This window comes from Coturnix japonica, chromosome Z (genome assembly GCF_054131305.1).
Source record: "Coturnix japonica strain WE chromosome Z, WE-NBRP24, whole genome shotgun sequence".
Taxonomy (NCBI): domain Eukaryota; kingdom Metazoa; phylum Chordata; class Aves; order Galliformes; family Phasianidae; genus Coturnix; species Coturnix japonica.
The window spans coordinates 11,084,057-11,100,446 of NC_140702.1; the positions used below are offsets into that span (position 1 = coordinate 11,084,057).

Consider the following 16,390-nt stretch of genomic DNA (forward strand, 5'->3'; position numbering starts at 1 on the left):
TGTAGTTTAGCTCCTCCCGCCTGCGCGTCCGGCGGCATTTCTTCCGGCGCGGTGCTTAGCGGCTTCCGGCAGTATCGGCGGTGGCGGCGGGGTTCGGGGCGGTGCTGTGTCAGAGCGGCCCCTGTTTTCGCTATGGCGGGTGACGGCGGCTCCTACCGGCTGCGCTGCTCCCTGCTGGGACACGAGCAGGACGTGCGGGGCCTGACGCGAGGCCTCTTTCCCGAGGGCAGCTTCGTGTCCGTGTCCCGGGACCGGACCGCTCGGCTCTGGACGCCCGACGGGTGAGTGCTGGGGCGTCCCGCGGCCTGGCTGTGTCTGTAGGCCTGGCTGAAGGATGGCTGTAAGGCGAGGCGGCTGCTGTGGGCAGCACGGCTGGTTGTGTTGTCATTTTTAGGGTTATAGTGGTGTTTTTTGTGAACGTGGGAGACTGTGTCCAGGTGATGTTGTAGCTGCTTTCTCCTTTCTTTGTCAGCGTTGAAATAATCCTATAAATGTGGCGGTTTGTACAGTGGAGCAATATTTTTTTTTTAGTGTTTTTGTAGGATCTTTGTTTATCCACCCCGGGCAGGCAGCACTGTGAGGCTGTCGTGAATTCTGTTATAATTCTGGGCTATGCAGTTCAGGGAGGATGGAATCTTCTGGAGGGAGTCCAGTGGAGAGCTACTGGGACGATCTGGGTCCTGGAGGAAAGCCCTTCCCCATATGGGGAAAGGCGAAGAGACTGTGACTGTGTGGCCTGGAGATTAGGGGGGATCTCATCCCTGTTTGTAAATATAGAAAGTGCAGGAGTTGAGCGGGTGGGGTCAGGTTCTTTTGGAGATGCCTGGCGACAGGACGAGGGATAACAGGCACAAACTGGAACACATAAAGCTCTACGCAAACATGAGGAAAAAGTTCTTTACTCTGAGGAGGAAGGAGCAGTGGAACAGGCTGCCGAGAGAGGTTGTGAAATCTGCTTTGAGTGGTGATATTCAGGACCCATTTGGATACTTTCCTCGGCAACCTACCTGCTTTACCAGCGAGGTTTGACTGGATGATCTAGAGATCCCTTTCCAGCCCCTATGGTTGTGATTCTGTGTTGCTGCAAGGGATTTTCCTTAGGGAGTAGGTCCTGCAAAGCAGCGTGAGGTAATGATGGAGGTGCTGGAGGCAGCAGTGGGACGTTCTCAGCTGCTTCTACTCTCAGTTCTGAACTACATTCTGAAGATGCTTTCCGGTGACTTTCTGTGAAGCAGAGATAGTTGGCAGATTTGAGTGACTGCTCACACGTGTTTCGGTTGGTGTCTGTAGCCCTGTTGAGATGGAGGACAACTAATTCCTCAAAGTGTGGTTTGTTTGGTCCCTCATCATTTCAAGAAGAACTTCCAAAGTTGCATGGAAATTTATTGCAGGAAAGGAAGTTAAATATTATTTCTCTTTTGACACTGGACTGATCATCATTTGTGTTTAGTCTTAACAGGGGATTTACTGAAATGCACTGTATGCGTGGCCACTCAAATTTTGTATCTTGTGTGTGCATCATACCTCCAAGTGACCTCTATCCTCGTGGGCTGATTGCAACTGGTGGCAATGATCATAATATTTGCATTTTCACAGTTGACAGCACAGCTCCTCTTTACGTCCTTAAGGGTCATAAGAATACAGGTATGTACTGTTTTTTTTAAAAAATTGATTTTGTTACATAGAAGTTAATGTGATTTATTAGGAAATTAAGTTGAAGTTGTAAAACTCAATTTTGATTTCTTTAATATTTACTACTTAAACTGTTTAATTATTGCCTCTATAAGCAGCAATCTATAATCTCAGTTCACACAAAGGCAGTTTGACTTGAGTACTTGCACTTTTATGATGACCAGTATTTGAGTTCGTGATCATGGAGCAATTTCAGAGTGTATCCTTTCTATTAAGTTATATTTCTTTTAAGAAGCAGTTAACTTACTAACTTAATCCTCTGTGTGTTGTGTTAAGTTTAGTTTTGGTGTTTGAGTTCATAGAGTACAAAGAGGAGCTTCCTGGGATAAACAAACTTGCAGTGCTCATTTTATGACCTAAGGGAGCTGCAGTGTTAACTGGTGCTTTAAAAATGCACTGAGTTCTAAAATGTCACTGCAGAAATTTAATCTCTTCAGATAAATCAATGGAACATATAACATTAAAATAATATTAGATATCCTTAAAGAGATTCAGCAATTCTTATATTAGAATGCAAAGAATTTTTTTTTATTGCTTGTTTTTGTTTGTGTGCCTTCATGATCTGATTTAGTATTTAATTACGGAATTCCAGAAGTAAACATTGCAAATCTTTCCTGTTCAGGATCTCTTAATATGTCGGAGGATTCTGGAGATCAGCTTGAAAACAACCTTAACTGCTACACACCACCAAAAATGTACATATTTGCATTATAAATGTCTTGGCTTGCTATGATAAAGAAATTAAATAATGTCACTGTGTAGGAAGATGTGGTATACCTTTCATACTTAATGTTAAATTGAGACTAGATGTGTAGATAAAAGAACGATATATTCCCTTCAGATATGTAAAAAGACATGGTGTTATATGAAGCTTAAAATGTAAATATATAAATTTCAAAAAGGAGTGAACATCTGTCATCTAAAACGAGAAGATTTGTGGGCTGTTCCTTTCTAGGTGGCTATTAACTACATTTCTGTGTAATTTTTCTCCAAACTCCTCAAGGATAGCTTTGTTGCAAATGCCAAATTAATTTTTGTAAATAAATTAAAATTACTTGCATAAGATTGGTGACAATACAGGAAACATATTGTTAATCTGAAAATACATTCCAGTTTGCAGCCTTTCTTCTGGGAAATTTGGAACACTATTAAGTGGATCATGGGATACAACTGCCAAAGTCTGGTTGAATGACAGATGTATGATGACATTACAGGTATGAAGTTCTTCTTCATGACTATAAAATAGGCACTGAATTTTACTTTAACAAGTTTAACAATGTGGGGTTGTTGTTTTGTTTTTTTCAGGGTCACACAGCTGCAATATGGGCAGTAAAAATACTGCCTGAACAGGGATTAATGTTGACAGGTTCAGCTGACAAAACTATTAAGCTGTGGAAGGCGGGCAGATGTGAAAAAACTTACCTTGGTAAATATTGCTGCAGGTGATAATTTAATCAAGGTCATATGCTTTATTAGAAGCAGGGAAAATATAATCCAACAACTAAGACTTCTGTAAATTGAACAATTTTTATGAAGAATTTTAACAATCTCTTTTTGTATACCCAGAAATCCCATTACTATTAGAAGACTTAAATTTCTTTCAGTGCTTCCATAATGAAAATTAGTTGCCAGGATATAGATGTGAGCTAAATAGAAATTATATACTGCTGGTATTTGAAAGAAAAACTACATCAAAAAGTTTTCTTTCTTCTGCAAAGGACATGAAGATTGTGTAAGGGGTTTAGCTATTCTCAGTGAAATGGAATTCCTTTCGTGCTCTAATGATGCTAGCGTTCGAAGATGGCATATCTCTGGCGAGTGTCTGAATGTGTATTATGGACATACAAACTATATATACAGCGTATCTGTCTTCCCTCACTGTGAAGGTAAGTTTATCTTTTGTGACTATTAGCCAGCACTATTCCAAAATTCAATATTAAAGTAGGCAGTCAGGAGTTTTGTGGAACTGCCATAACCAATGAACTCAGTATTGAATTTGTTTGTGCACTTTTTTTTTGATTTGCATGAGAAATATATATATATATATATTTATTAACTCCAAACCATGCCTTTTGCAGGACTGATCTGATAGCAAATAAGATGAAAGTTCATAGGCAGGAAGCTTTGATAAAGTGATACAAAAAATTACCATCCAGATGACAGTACTGAAGTACAAATAGCTGTGGAGCACTTAAATAGTATGCATGGCTTCGCAGTTTGAAATTACATACATTTCAGTGAGTAAGGAATTGATAGAAAAGTCAAGGCAAGAAGGTTGTGGTCCATATCTCAATGTCAAGGAGAAGGCTGGTGGTGAGCAGTGTCCCCCAAGGGTCCATCTTCGAAACAATACTCTTCAATTTTTTTTATCAGTGACGCAGATGATGGGATCAAGTGCACCCTCAGCAAATTTACTGATGATATCAAGCTGAGTGTTCAGTTGATATAGCAGGAGTAGATACCACTCAGAGGGACTTTGATAAACTCATGTGACACTAATGAGATTCAAAAAAGCAAAGTGCAAGGCTTTGCATTCGGTGAGCCTAGCTATGTATACAGGATTGGAGAAGAATTCCTTGAGAGGAGTTTTGCTGAGAAGGACTTAAGAGTTCTGGTAGACAATAAGCAGGAGCTAGCAGCGTGCACTTGCAGGCCAACAGCCTCCTAGGCTGCATCAGAAGGGTGGCCAGCAGGGCAGGGAGGTGATTGTCACTCTGTAGTCTGACCTGTGTGGCCCCATCTGAAGTATTGCACCCAGGTCTGATGCCCCTGAGACAAAAGATGTTGAGCTTTTGGAGAGGGTCCAGAGGAGGGCCATAGAGATGATCAAAGTGCTGGAGCACCTCTCCTGTGAAGACAGGCTGATAGAGGTGGACATGTTCAAGCTGGAGAAGAGAAGGCTGTGGGGAGACCTCATTGAGGCCTGCCAGTATATAAACAGCGCTTACAAACAGGAGGAAAATGAACTTCCTACATGGGTAGTTAGTGGTAGGACAAGGGGGAATGGTTTTAAACTAAAGGAAGGGAAATTTAGATTTTCAGAGAGGGTGGTGAGGTGCTTGCACAGGCTGCCTGGAGAGGTTGTGGATGCCCCATCCCTGGGCGTGTTCAAGGTCAGGGTGGATGAGGCCCTGGGCAACCTGATCTGGTACTTGATCTAATGGTTGGCAACCCTGCCTGCAGCAAGGTGTTTGGAACTTGATCCTCGATGTCCCTTCTAACCCAAGCCATTCTATGATTTCAGAGCACCCTAGAAATAATTTAGATCAACGATTTTATGCATGTGATGTATGTTTTTGTTTTGAGAGTTAGAGGTTAGGAAATTCAGAACTAGCTGTTGCAGACAGTTGAATGGTAAATTCAGTCAATAACATGGTAATACTCTGGAAACTCTAAGACAAAACAGGGCTAATTTCAAGGTCTTTGTTAAAGCTCTTGGAAGGAGAAGGCAATCTTTAGTTGCAAACAATTTTTTTTCCTTGTCTGACTGCTCAGTCTGCAGTTTATTGTTGTTCTGTTTTTTTTTTCATAGACAACTATGCAGTGACTTTTGCTGTTTTAATCTTTAGTTAACAGGTTATAGACAGACACCTACTAACACAGTATGCTAAAAAACAGCTTCAAAAGCTTTTACATTTTTTTTTTTTTTCCCTTTCAGATTTTGTAACTACTGGAGAAGATAGATCTCTTAGAATCTGGAAGAAAGGGGAATGTGCTCAAACAATCAGACTCCCAGCTCAGTCTGTATGGTGCTGCTGTGTGTTAGACAATGATGACATTGTAGTTGGTACAAGGTATCCCTGTCTTATTCTCAGTGTATTTTCAGATTTAGATCTGAAAAAATCCAGTTGAAATGATGTGCATCTCTTTGATTGTCTTTTCCCACTGTATTTAAAAATACAGCTGTGAAGATGCATGTGGAAATTAAATGTTTATGCTGTGTTTCAGTCAAAAGGTCATTCTGTTGATATGCAAACTGCAGAGGTAAAAATAATTATTTGGAAACGTGGTAATACTGAGAATATACTGTGTGCATAACACATTTGATAGGCATATCCTACCTTGACTTGTATTATGGAGTTTCAAGTTAACCTATCTGAGTCCTGTAGGCTTTTCTTAGCATGAGAGCAAATTAATTAAAAAAAAAAAAAAAAAGAGGGGGGGTGGATTGCTGGAAATAACTGTGTTTTATAATGACATAGATGTTGCTATTAGAATGTATATAATTTTGATATTTAAAATACCATTTTTGTCTTTAAATGTTTTCTCTCCATTCAGTGATGGAATCATAAGGGTGTTTACAAAGTCTTTGGAGAGAACAGCAAGTGCTGAGGAGATACAGGCCTTTGAGAATGAACTTTCCCAAGCATCCATTGACCCTAAAACTGGTGATTTAGGAGATATTAACGCTGATGATCTTCCTGGAAGAGAACACCTTAAGGATCCTGGTGAGTTCTTCACATTTCTGTTATGCTAGAGGTGCCTCCAGATCTTGGATCTGACATACTGAAATTTTCCATACATTCCAAAATAAAGGTTTGAATCACTTTCAGTAGAATTGCTAAAGAAAACAGTTTTTGTTCTGCTTTCATTGTACTTTTTCCTATACTAAAAAGGTAAAAAATAATTATCCTGCAAAACAATTTGGAAAAAGCTGGCTTTCAGTATGCTGCAGTATGTTGAAGGAGCTCATGCTCCCTCATGGTCCTCAGTCTCTGCACCTCTTCCTTAAGCTCCACCACCAGGCTGAGCAGCTCATCCACCTGCTCACAGGTCACACAGGTGGAATCCCTGCCACCCTCCCCTGGCAGTAACAGGCTCAGGCACTCCCTGCAGCTGGGGACCTGTAAAGCTACATTTCAGGGCAGGCCTTCCATCTGAGTTGTCACAGTCTTCTTTGAATAAGCCCGCTATGGGGCAAAGACCATGTTTAGGCCTGGAGTCTCAGAGACTGCCAACAAGAAAGCAGGTCTCCTAAGCAAGGAGGAACATTACTTACAGTTCTTACCACTTGACCCACCTCCCACACCTGCAGCTGCAGCACAGTATGGGCAGCATGGGCTGTGCTTATTCACTGGACTTCCCTATTCTCCATAGGCAGCAACAATGATTATTCACCTGGTGTGCCCTCCCCAAGGCTATTTAAAGCTTATTATCAGGAGTGAATGTTTAGTGGCACGGTTTAAACACCTGCCCTTATGTACCAGCTCAGTCCTTGCTGACTCAGGAGCCTGCCAACAAGCTGCTAGCTCCCCAGCACAAGTGCAGTGCTGTTACTAGCTTCAAAATAAGCCTTAAAGAGCTTTTTTGTTGCCCTTTTTACTCCAGATCCCTTGCCCAGTGCAGTATTACCTTCTTTGAAGCTAGTCTCTGCAGCAGATATTGTTGCAACACTTACCATCTAATTTTCTGTGCTGTGACTTCAAATCTTTGTGAGCTATTTCTTCATTGTTGTATTTGAGTTCTGTGTAAGACTTGCTCTCTCTTTCTTAAGAAGTTTAAAAATAAAATTTATTTTAAATTTATTTAATCTGTTAAATGTTTACATCTGCAGGAACAAGAGATGGACAGACACGGCTGATTAAAGATAATGGGAAAGTTGAAGCGTATCAGTGGAGTGTTAGCGAAGGAAGATGGATAAAGATTGGTGATGTTGTTGGTTCTTCAGGAGGCACGCAACAAACATCTGGAAAGGTTTTGTTTGAAGGAAAGGTGTGTACAACATTTTTTTTAAGTAGGTTTTATTCCTTTTAAAGTTAAATGCTTGATTTGTACTAGAGAAAAAAGATTCTGACCATGACTTAGCTATAATATAGATTTTTAAAATAGGGATTTGTTATATTCTGCACATTTTTGATTTAATAAAACTTAGAGCTAGGACTGTTAGTTTCTGTTTTACTTTTGAAATGCATTTTGTAAAATCAGTAAACAAATAGAATTTATTCTTTATTTATTCTTTCTTTAGTAAGAAAGAATCTAAGTCTCTACTATTTATTACTACTACACTGAAAAGTTAGGTGTAACTGCCTTTCCAAAGAGAGAGAAGCCTGCAGTTGGTAACATCAGGCCCATCTGAAATTCTAGGTATAAGGTTTTCTCTGTTCTTTTTCTAAATTTGGAATGTAAAGATGGATAATCTGAAAACTAATCATTTAATTTACTGAAGCATACATAGAAAAAAAAATCTGCACAACAAAAAACTTTATCTTGTATGCTTTAAAAACCAATAGGGCTTTATTCTTGTGTAGTAGTAGTGTGATTTTTCATCCTAATGGTTTTTTCAGATGCATGACTGACCTATGTCTTTAAAGTCAAAGCTGTCCACGAGTTATTTTGTAATATGTAATGACAATGTACATACAGATATATTGTTCTAGCCTATTTTTCTCCAAGTACACAATTATGGAAAATGTAGGGTATAGTTATACATAAGCTCCAACAAATAAAAGACTGTGATACTACTGTTGATAGAATCTTCAAGTTGCAGTATTAAAGTTTTAGGCTTAGGCCTGGATCATTATCAGTCTACATTTGATATGTCTTTATGCAAAAATGTGCTGACAAGTGCCACATTTGTTTTTGTTTTTATTCTGCTTACAGGAGTATGACTATGTGTTTACTATTGATGTAAATGAAAATGGACCTTCCTACAAACTGCCATATAACGTTTCTGATGATCCTTGGCTGACTGCATATAACTTCCTGCAAAAGAATGATCTAAATCCAATGTTTCTAGATCAGGTGGCCAAATTTATTATAGACAACACGAAGGGGCAAGCTCCATTGAATACTAATACTGAATTTTCAGACCCGTTTACAGGTAAAAAACAAACAAAAACCCAAAACTTGTGCATAACCAAGAAGTATCTGAGATACTGATGTGTGTTTTTAAATATTCTTACTATGCTCTGATGTTTTTTCTAAGTATATTCCTTATATTCCATCTTAAGGCTAGAGCATGAACTTAGTAGAATGGTTTAGAGCATTTTGTGGTCTACAATGATTCTGTAAGGCTGCTGTGCTTATTTGGCAGCATAGGTCACTGTATGCAGACTTGAGAGCTGCAGAATAGTTGAAGCTGGAAGGGATCTCTAGAGATCGCCAGTTCTAACCTCTGACTTCAGATGGGGGAGCCAATTTGCCCAGGACCACATCCAGTTGGCTCCCGAATACTTCCAGCATGGGAGACTCCACAGCTTCTTGGGGCAACTGCTTAGTCATGTGCACAATTAAAAAATGTTTCCTGGTGTCCAGACAGAACTTCCTGTGTTTTAGTTTGTTTTGTCACTGGGCATCCTTTGGAAGATACTGTCTTTGTCTTCTTTGCATCCTGTGGCCCTTCACTGTATTCTCTGATATGCCTATCTCTCTTGTAGTGGGGATCTCAGAACTGGCCACAGTACTCCAGGGGCAGCCTCCTGAGTGCTAAGTAGAGAGAAGGGCTCACCTCTCCACCTGCTGTCATTTTAGCCCAGGCTACTGTTAGTCATCTTTGCAGTATAGTCATTGCTGACTCATGATTAGCTTGGTGTCCATTAGGACTGTGTAGTCCTTTTCTGCCAAGCTGCTTTCCAGTAGTCCCTGGCACATACTGGTGCCTGGAACTGTTTATCTCCAGGTGCAGTGCTTTGAACTTCTCCTTGTTGAATTTCAAGAAGTTCCTACCTAGCCAGGTCCCCTTAGGTGGTAAGACAACTAGCCCTCTGGAGTATCAGCAGGTCTTCCCATTTTGTTTCTCTTGCAGATTTGCTGAGGGTACACTGCACTACATCATCCAGATCATTAATGAAGGTCTGAAGCAAGACTAGTTCCAATAACTGACATGCAGGGTCTGTTGCCACTCAGTAGCTTCTAACTAGATGTTGTGCTGCTGATGTCACCCTCTGGGCCCCATGTCTTCAGTCAGTTTCAGTCCATCTAACTGATCATCAAGACTTCAGTGTCCTAGTTCTTGCACTTCCTCAAATGATGGAAAGGATGGCACAGATAAACCAGACAAGAAAAACTGAAAAGCATGTCAAATCTGAGAGGCAGAAAATGAAAGCTATAATTTTTAATTTATTTAAAAGCATATTTAAAACTTAATTACTCAACAGCTCAACTATGTTAATTGATTACATCCTCTTTTGCATTACAAACTAATCCACTATTCAAACAATTCCACGGAGTTGTAGGTAGGAACAAAATTACATGAAAATAGTTAAACTAAACATATATATATTTTTTTCTTGCAGTGAACCAGAAATGCTTTTAGAGGCCATCAGTCAGGTTCAGATGCATCTCATGGAGCTGCAATTGTATAAACCTATGCTCATGCCTTTTAACTTGACGCTGTCCAGATGTACAGTGCTTATGTTCCAGAAAAAAAAGTTCTGACTCTGAAATAATCAGAATTTTCTTGAGCACTGGTGGATCTGTGTGAAGATATCTAATTTGTCATAATGCCACAATAAGACATAAGACATATTTGATGTTTGCCTTCATTTATCAGTTGTGTCTGTCTGAAAATACTGATATATACTAATATTAACACCAAGGTATGTATGTTTCACTAGGTTCTGGGCGTTATGTTCCAGGCTCTTCATCTCTGTCAAATACAGCCCCTGCAGCAGATCCATTTACAGGTAATACAATGTTAATAATCTTAATTGTAATTTGTCTTGCTAGTAATTAAGATGTGTATTTTACAGTGTTCAGTTAATGCCCTGTTTCCTCTTGTACTCAACTTGGGGTAGCACTGTGGGACAGATTGGGTGGCACCTGTCCAGATATTTTTAGCAGAGGAGAAAGCCCTCTGCTTGTCTGATCTGCCTCATGTCGCTCCGTCCTCTACAGCACAGCAGTAAAATGTTAAATGCGATGTTTTACCAATCTTATAGGTGTGGCCAGCTCAGGATCAGGCATTTTCATAGAAGGACTGTTATTTTTTTTCCTCATTATTCTCTTTATCTTATGTGACTGTTATCAGTACCTATATATACTAAATTTTAGATTCTAATCCTTTGTCTCATAGCTAGTTTAAAATCCTTCTCATCTGTAATAAGCCTGTTTATAAAGGCATCTCATCCTGCCTAGTAGCTTTTGATCCTCAGAGAAGGGTCATGCAGATATGGACCTTCCCTCAGAGCTTTCTAACCACTCTTAATGCAGGTATTTCTTGGCAGTATCGTTGATGTGTAGGTGGAAGAGTAGCAGGAATTAAAGTATGAGGGCCAGGCAAGCTGTGGCAGTCCCTCTGACATCCTGTATCCTGGCTCCCAGCAAACAACAAACATCCCAAGATAACAGGTCACATCAATAGATAGGTGTCTTTGTGCCCCTCAGGAAGAAACCTCTCACCACTGCTACTTTCCTTTCCTCTATTTTGCATGTTAGCTACAGTCTCAGCTAGCTGTGATGCATCCTCTTTTGTGTGTTTGTCCTCACTACTGCCAGGTATAATATTCGTTCTGCACTTGTACATGTGCGTGTGGAGCAGAAGCCTTCCTGCTGTTGCTTGAAGTTAAATCATTCCCCATCTTGACAGCCCTCCTCCTCTATGGTCTCTATTCCCCCTCTACTATGTTCTCCAGCTGTCCCTCTTCCCTTGTTTTTAAGTAACTTAGTTTCTTATCTCTTAAAAACCTTGACAATCTCCTCCGAACTGTGCTGGTTGTTTCTTGGCTTTGGCACCTGAGTACTTGGTACCACATCTGGAGCCTGCCTTCCTTCAGGACAGGCCATCATTGACCCAGGCAGAGGGAGAAGGCAGGCCTGTGTAACAGCCCGGAGCTCTTAATAATCACAGAAATTTGTACCAGGGGTGTTGGCATCAGTGGTGCCAGAGAAATTGCGCGAATGTCTACAAACTTAGCTTGTGAGAGCCATTACTGCCACCAGTACAACCCTCACACATATACAAAGGAAAAAAACCCATAAGTTTCAAGAAGAGTTTGAGGACTTTTTTTTAATACCCTTATTAGTGATATTTCAAAACTACTAATTAAAAGCACATATATGCTACCTCTTTGTCAGTGGTGGTGATCAAAAAGTCTAACCTCTCCATTCAGGTGCTGGTCGCTATGTTCCTGGTTCAGCATCAAATGTAGTAGCTCCAGTGGGTGGGCATGATCCATACACAGGTAAGAATGAGGCCTGCCACGTAAAGAGAATTGCTGATATTTTTCTTTGGCTGTTGTTTAGACATGGATTCCATGCTGCTTTAAATTTATACTTAAGCACTATAAGCAGATTGAAATTGCTTATATTTTAGAAATTATTAAAAAAAACTATACAAGGGGAACAAAGCCTTATTTTTCATGTTGGAATTATAGAATATCCTCAGTCGGAAGGGATCACAGGGATCATCAAATCAAACTCCTGGTTCCAAACAGGAATGCCCAAAATTCAAACCTGTGTCTGAGAGTATTGTCCAAACACTCTGACAGCTTGGGACCTTGAGCAGTGCTCTGGGAAGCCTGACCACACTCTGGTGAAGAACATTTTGCTAACATCTAGCCCGACCCTCCTCTGATACAGCTCCATGCAGGCTTTTATGAGCGCAATCTGCAAACTCTTGTTCATCAGTGGCAAAATTGCATAGCTAATGGTGGCATGTTGAAAAGAAGTGTTTTGTTCCTGAGAATTTGCTCTACCAAACAGTGTTCTTGTGCTCTTTGCATCTGTTATAGTTTCCATGAAAATACATACAGTTCCTTTTGGAGTGACCTCCTTGCTGTAGTGCCACATGCACAAAAGCTTTATAATATGCATTAGATATCTTCTTATTGAGAAGATTTTTGGTATGCTAATAGCTGTTGCACAAAGAATTTAATATCTGCAGTTTTAGTGGAAATTATACAATATAATCTAATTCATCTGTGATTCCAGTAGATCATAAATTAGAGCTTTTTATTGTGATGTTGGTTTACTCTTGCAAGTGAGGAAACTTAGTCATATCTGCATATCTAGATCACTGCCTATTTATTATGAAAATAAGGAGGGGCAGGAGAAGTTTTTATTCAAAAGCCAAAGAGTTTTCGTGCCTTAATTGCAGTATCAATTCCTATGACTACTTTTGTTTTACTGTATTTCAGATATCACATCAAAATTCGTATTTAACAAATATGTCATGGAGGGAAGAATAGCTTGTAAAGGATTGCTTCAGTTTTTTAACCTTTGCATATAAAATGTACATAAAAACAATGTAAAGAAAGGCATCTGTTGCTTAAGCATTAAGGTTTTTATTAAAAGAAAAAATCTGAGTGATGAACAGTGGGGAAAGTCTTACTGGTCGGATAATACTGTGTATCAAATGCTTTGGCATGTTGTTAAACTTCTTGTATTTTGTTTATGTAGGAATGGGTGCTTACCAATCAGCTAAAGCTGAAAACATTTATTTTCCTAAGAAGGATGCTGTCACCTTTGATCAGGCCAATCCTACACAGATTTTGGGTCAGTATTTTAATTTCAAGGGTTTTTTTCCTTCTGTTTAAAATAAATAACTTTTTTTTTCTTCAAAAATCTAAGTATTTCCAATTGTTTTCCTGCTCTTTCGCAGTTTCAGCCTTTTAAAATTATAGTAATTGTTTTAATGGTGATTGTGTTAGAAGGCTTAGGAATTCTTCTGAAGTTTACTCCTCTTCCAGTTTTTTTTCTCCTGCTATCTGCAGTGTTCAGTGCTTTGTTTACAAAGCTGGTACATCTGAGCACTGAGATATTTTTCTCCTAGCTGCTGAATATGTGGCTCACATGCAATTCCTTTCCAGTTTTGCTTATGGAAGTTTCAAAGCACAGGATACTCATACTGTGTAATCTGCACTATATTGAAGGCGTTCTGTAGTTCCATAGAGTCAAGTGCGTTTGATCAGAACATTTTGTATTACAGGAAATGATACACAGCATTTAGTAGTAATACACACTTTTCATGAATGTTGCTGTTCTCTTTTTTACTTCCTGTTTACCCATGCATACTCTTGTTCTTCACTATAACTACTTCACAGAATCTCTGCCTTGTCTCCAGGTTTTTTTTTCTTACAGTATGTTCTTGTGGAGTGCCTTAATGTTGTTATGAGTTTTGTAAAACCAGCTTGTATTCCCGCTGTAGGAAAATACAATACCTGGTTCAAATATCTCCAGATTAAAGTTATTTTATTCAAATATTTTCCATTTCTTCTGCATCTTTGTTTGTACATAGACTAAAATGTGAATTATGAATCAGCACTGTGATATTAGGAAGGCTTGATAGTAATATTTGTTGTGACGATTGAAATTAGAAACCTGAAATTGTGAGAATATTTTTAAATGATCACAACAGTTGTAACTTCTTCAGTAAAATACTGCAAATCCAGGTTTTTTTGGTGTTTTGTTAAGTTGAAAATTATACCTCTTCAATTGGTCTTACAGGGAAACTAAAGGAACTTAATGGCAATGCTGCTGAAGAACAAAAACTTACAGAAGATGACTTGATAATCCTAGAAAAGTTACTGTCTGCAACATGCAATACCTCAGCAGAAATGCCTACAGCACAACAAATCCAAACCTTATGGAAAGCAATCAACTGGCCAGAAGGTAGACATTTGCAATTATTTATTATATTGTTATCAGTACTTCACTATGAACCAGAACTCTTGTTAATGCTGGCAGTTACTAAGTCTGTCCCAGAGAGTTTATAACCCAGACAGAGACCAGTGGAGCACATAACAGGGGCAGTAGCATGAATTGTAGAGCTGTTAATTAGTTGTCAGGTTGTTATTGGCATAACAACAAAGAGAAACTTGATACAGACATCAGTCATGGTTATTTCATTAGCAGGAGCTTCTTCAAGAAGCTCTGAGGCTTTTTAAGAAATAAAGCAAAGTTGTAGTTCTATCAAATGAGAAACTATGGAAATGAATTATTTAATTATATATTAATATATATCACAAAGCGTCTCCTTTTTAATATGGGGGGAGTTACTGAAGTTAGGTTATGCAGTCTGGATTAGTTAAATGACATTCTGAATGAATGAATGCAAGTGGAATGATACAATGTCATTAGACAACATCGTCAGTACTGATGGACTATCTAAAAAGACTATCTTGTTTATGAATATACATCCTGGAAGAATTGGATACATTGCGTATACAAATACTTAAATAGGCAGTGTTTAAGATGAACTGCTTTTTAAGGTTAATCTTTATAGCTTATTAACAGGAAAAATACGTTGTTTTTTTTTTAATTTAAAATTGCTTGCAGTATAGAACTGGGAGCTGGTAGTAACTGATGTCTTTGTACAACACAAGAAGTCTGATATCAAGTGTTAATTTTACAGATACTGTGTATTTGTGGGGAAAAAAATGCTCAGTGAGTTGCTAAGCAGGTTCAGTTTCCTTAATATGGGTGTAAGCTTATGATACTGGTAGTAGACCTCAGGAGCCAAATGTATTTGAAATTTTGGGAAGTTGACGGGAAGTACTGAACAAACTATAAATATGGGTTCTTTATAGTGATACCCAGCTTATCAGCTGAATGTGTTTTATTTTTCTTCTGAGAGCTGAAGTTTGCCGGAAAAGCAAGGTCATCAGTTCTGTATCTATATTAAACTTTAAGATACAGCATGGAGACAAATGGTGATGGTACCTGTGTATTCAGTTACTGGGAAGCTTTGAGATGCTTTGTGGAGTCTATCCTAAATTAAGCAGTGCATATATATATACACACACACACACACACATATATATGTATATATAGAGAGAAACAAAGCCATTAATGACTATATATATATATATATATATATAAGTCGTTACTGTTGTTACTGCCTGTTTCCAATGTTAGGGATTTAAAAGCATCTGCTACTGAAGGAAACTCACCAGTATGTTCACACCTAATGCAAATTTACTACTAACACTTATTTGTCTTGTTTCGTAGATATTGTCTTCCCAGCCCTTGACATTCTTAGGTTGTCTGTCAGGCACCCCATGGTGAATGAGAACTTCTGTGGTGAAAAGGCTCACGTGCAATTTATCCATCTCCTCCTCAAATTTCTGAACCCTCAAGGAAAGCCAGCAAACCAGCTGTTGGCACTTAGAGCTCTTTGCAATTGCTTTGTCAGCCAAGCAGGCCAGAAGCTTCTGATGGAACAGAGGGATGAAATAATGACGCAAGCAATAGAAGTGAAATCGGGCAATAATAAGAACGTCCACATTGCACTTGCAACGCTGACATTGAACTATGCTGTATGTTTACATAAAGTGAACAACATTGAGGGCAAAGCTCAGTGTTTATCAGTTATCAGTACAGTTATGGAAGTTGTTAAAGATCTCGAAGCTGTTTTTAGACTCCTTGTGGCTCTGGGAACGCTAATCAGTGATGATAAAAATGCTGTGCAACTAGCTAAGTCTCTTGGAGTTGACTCTCAAATAAAGAAGTATGTCTCTGTGTCAGAACCAGCTAAAGTAAAGGAATGCTGTAGGTTTGTCCTTAATCTGCTGTAACTGTTTCACTTATCACTTGAGCACACCCTATACAGAAGAACATACACTTTTATTCATATTTTATGACAGAATATAATGGAGAAAATACTGTGGATGACTTAAACTTGATTTGTTGTGAATTACAGAGCAAATAAAACTTTTCACTCTCTTCACTTGGCTGCTTTTCTGAAGTCTACTGTGAGCAGATTTGTTTTCTTCCGACACACGGAAGGAAAACATCGCTCCACAGCGGGGCGGGCGATAGC

At 39.1% G+C, this 16,390-nt stretch overlaps 1 protein-coding gene across 1 annotated transcript; it reads left to right on the plus strand.

Moving 5' to 3' along the window:
- The first annotated feature begins 70 nt into the window (after nucleotides 1–70).
- On the plus strand, nucleotides 71–16,297 carry PLAA (phospholipase A2 activating protein). Its single transcript, XM_015849900.3, has 14 exons — nucleotides 71–281; nucleotides 1,451–1,644; nucleotides 2,806–2,906; nucleotides 2,998–3,118; nucleotides 3,411–3,578; nucleotides 5,351–5,486; nucleotides 5,971–6,140; nucleotides 7,247–7,404; nucleotides 8,293–8,512; nucleotides 10,248–10,316; nucleotides 11,742–11,813; nucleotides 13,030–13,125; nucleotides 14,077–14,241; nucleotides 15,580–16,297. Exons 1-14 carry the CDS (start codon nucleotides 133–135, stop codon nucleotides 16,143–16,145), a joined length of 2,385 nt encoding a protein of 794 aa, XP_015705386.3. The 5' UTR covers nucleotides 71–132; the 3' UTR covers nucleotides 16,146–16,297.
- The last annotated feature ends 93 nt before the right edge of the window (nucleotides 16,298–16,390 follow it).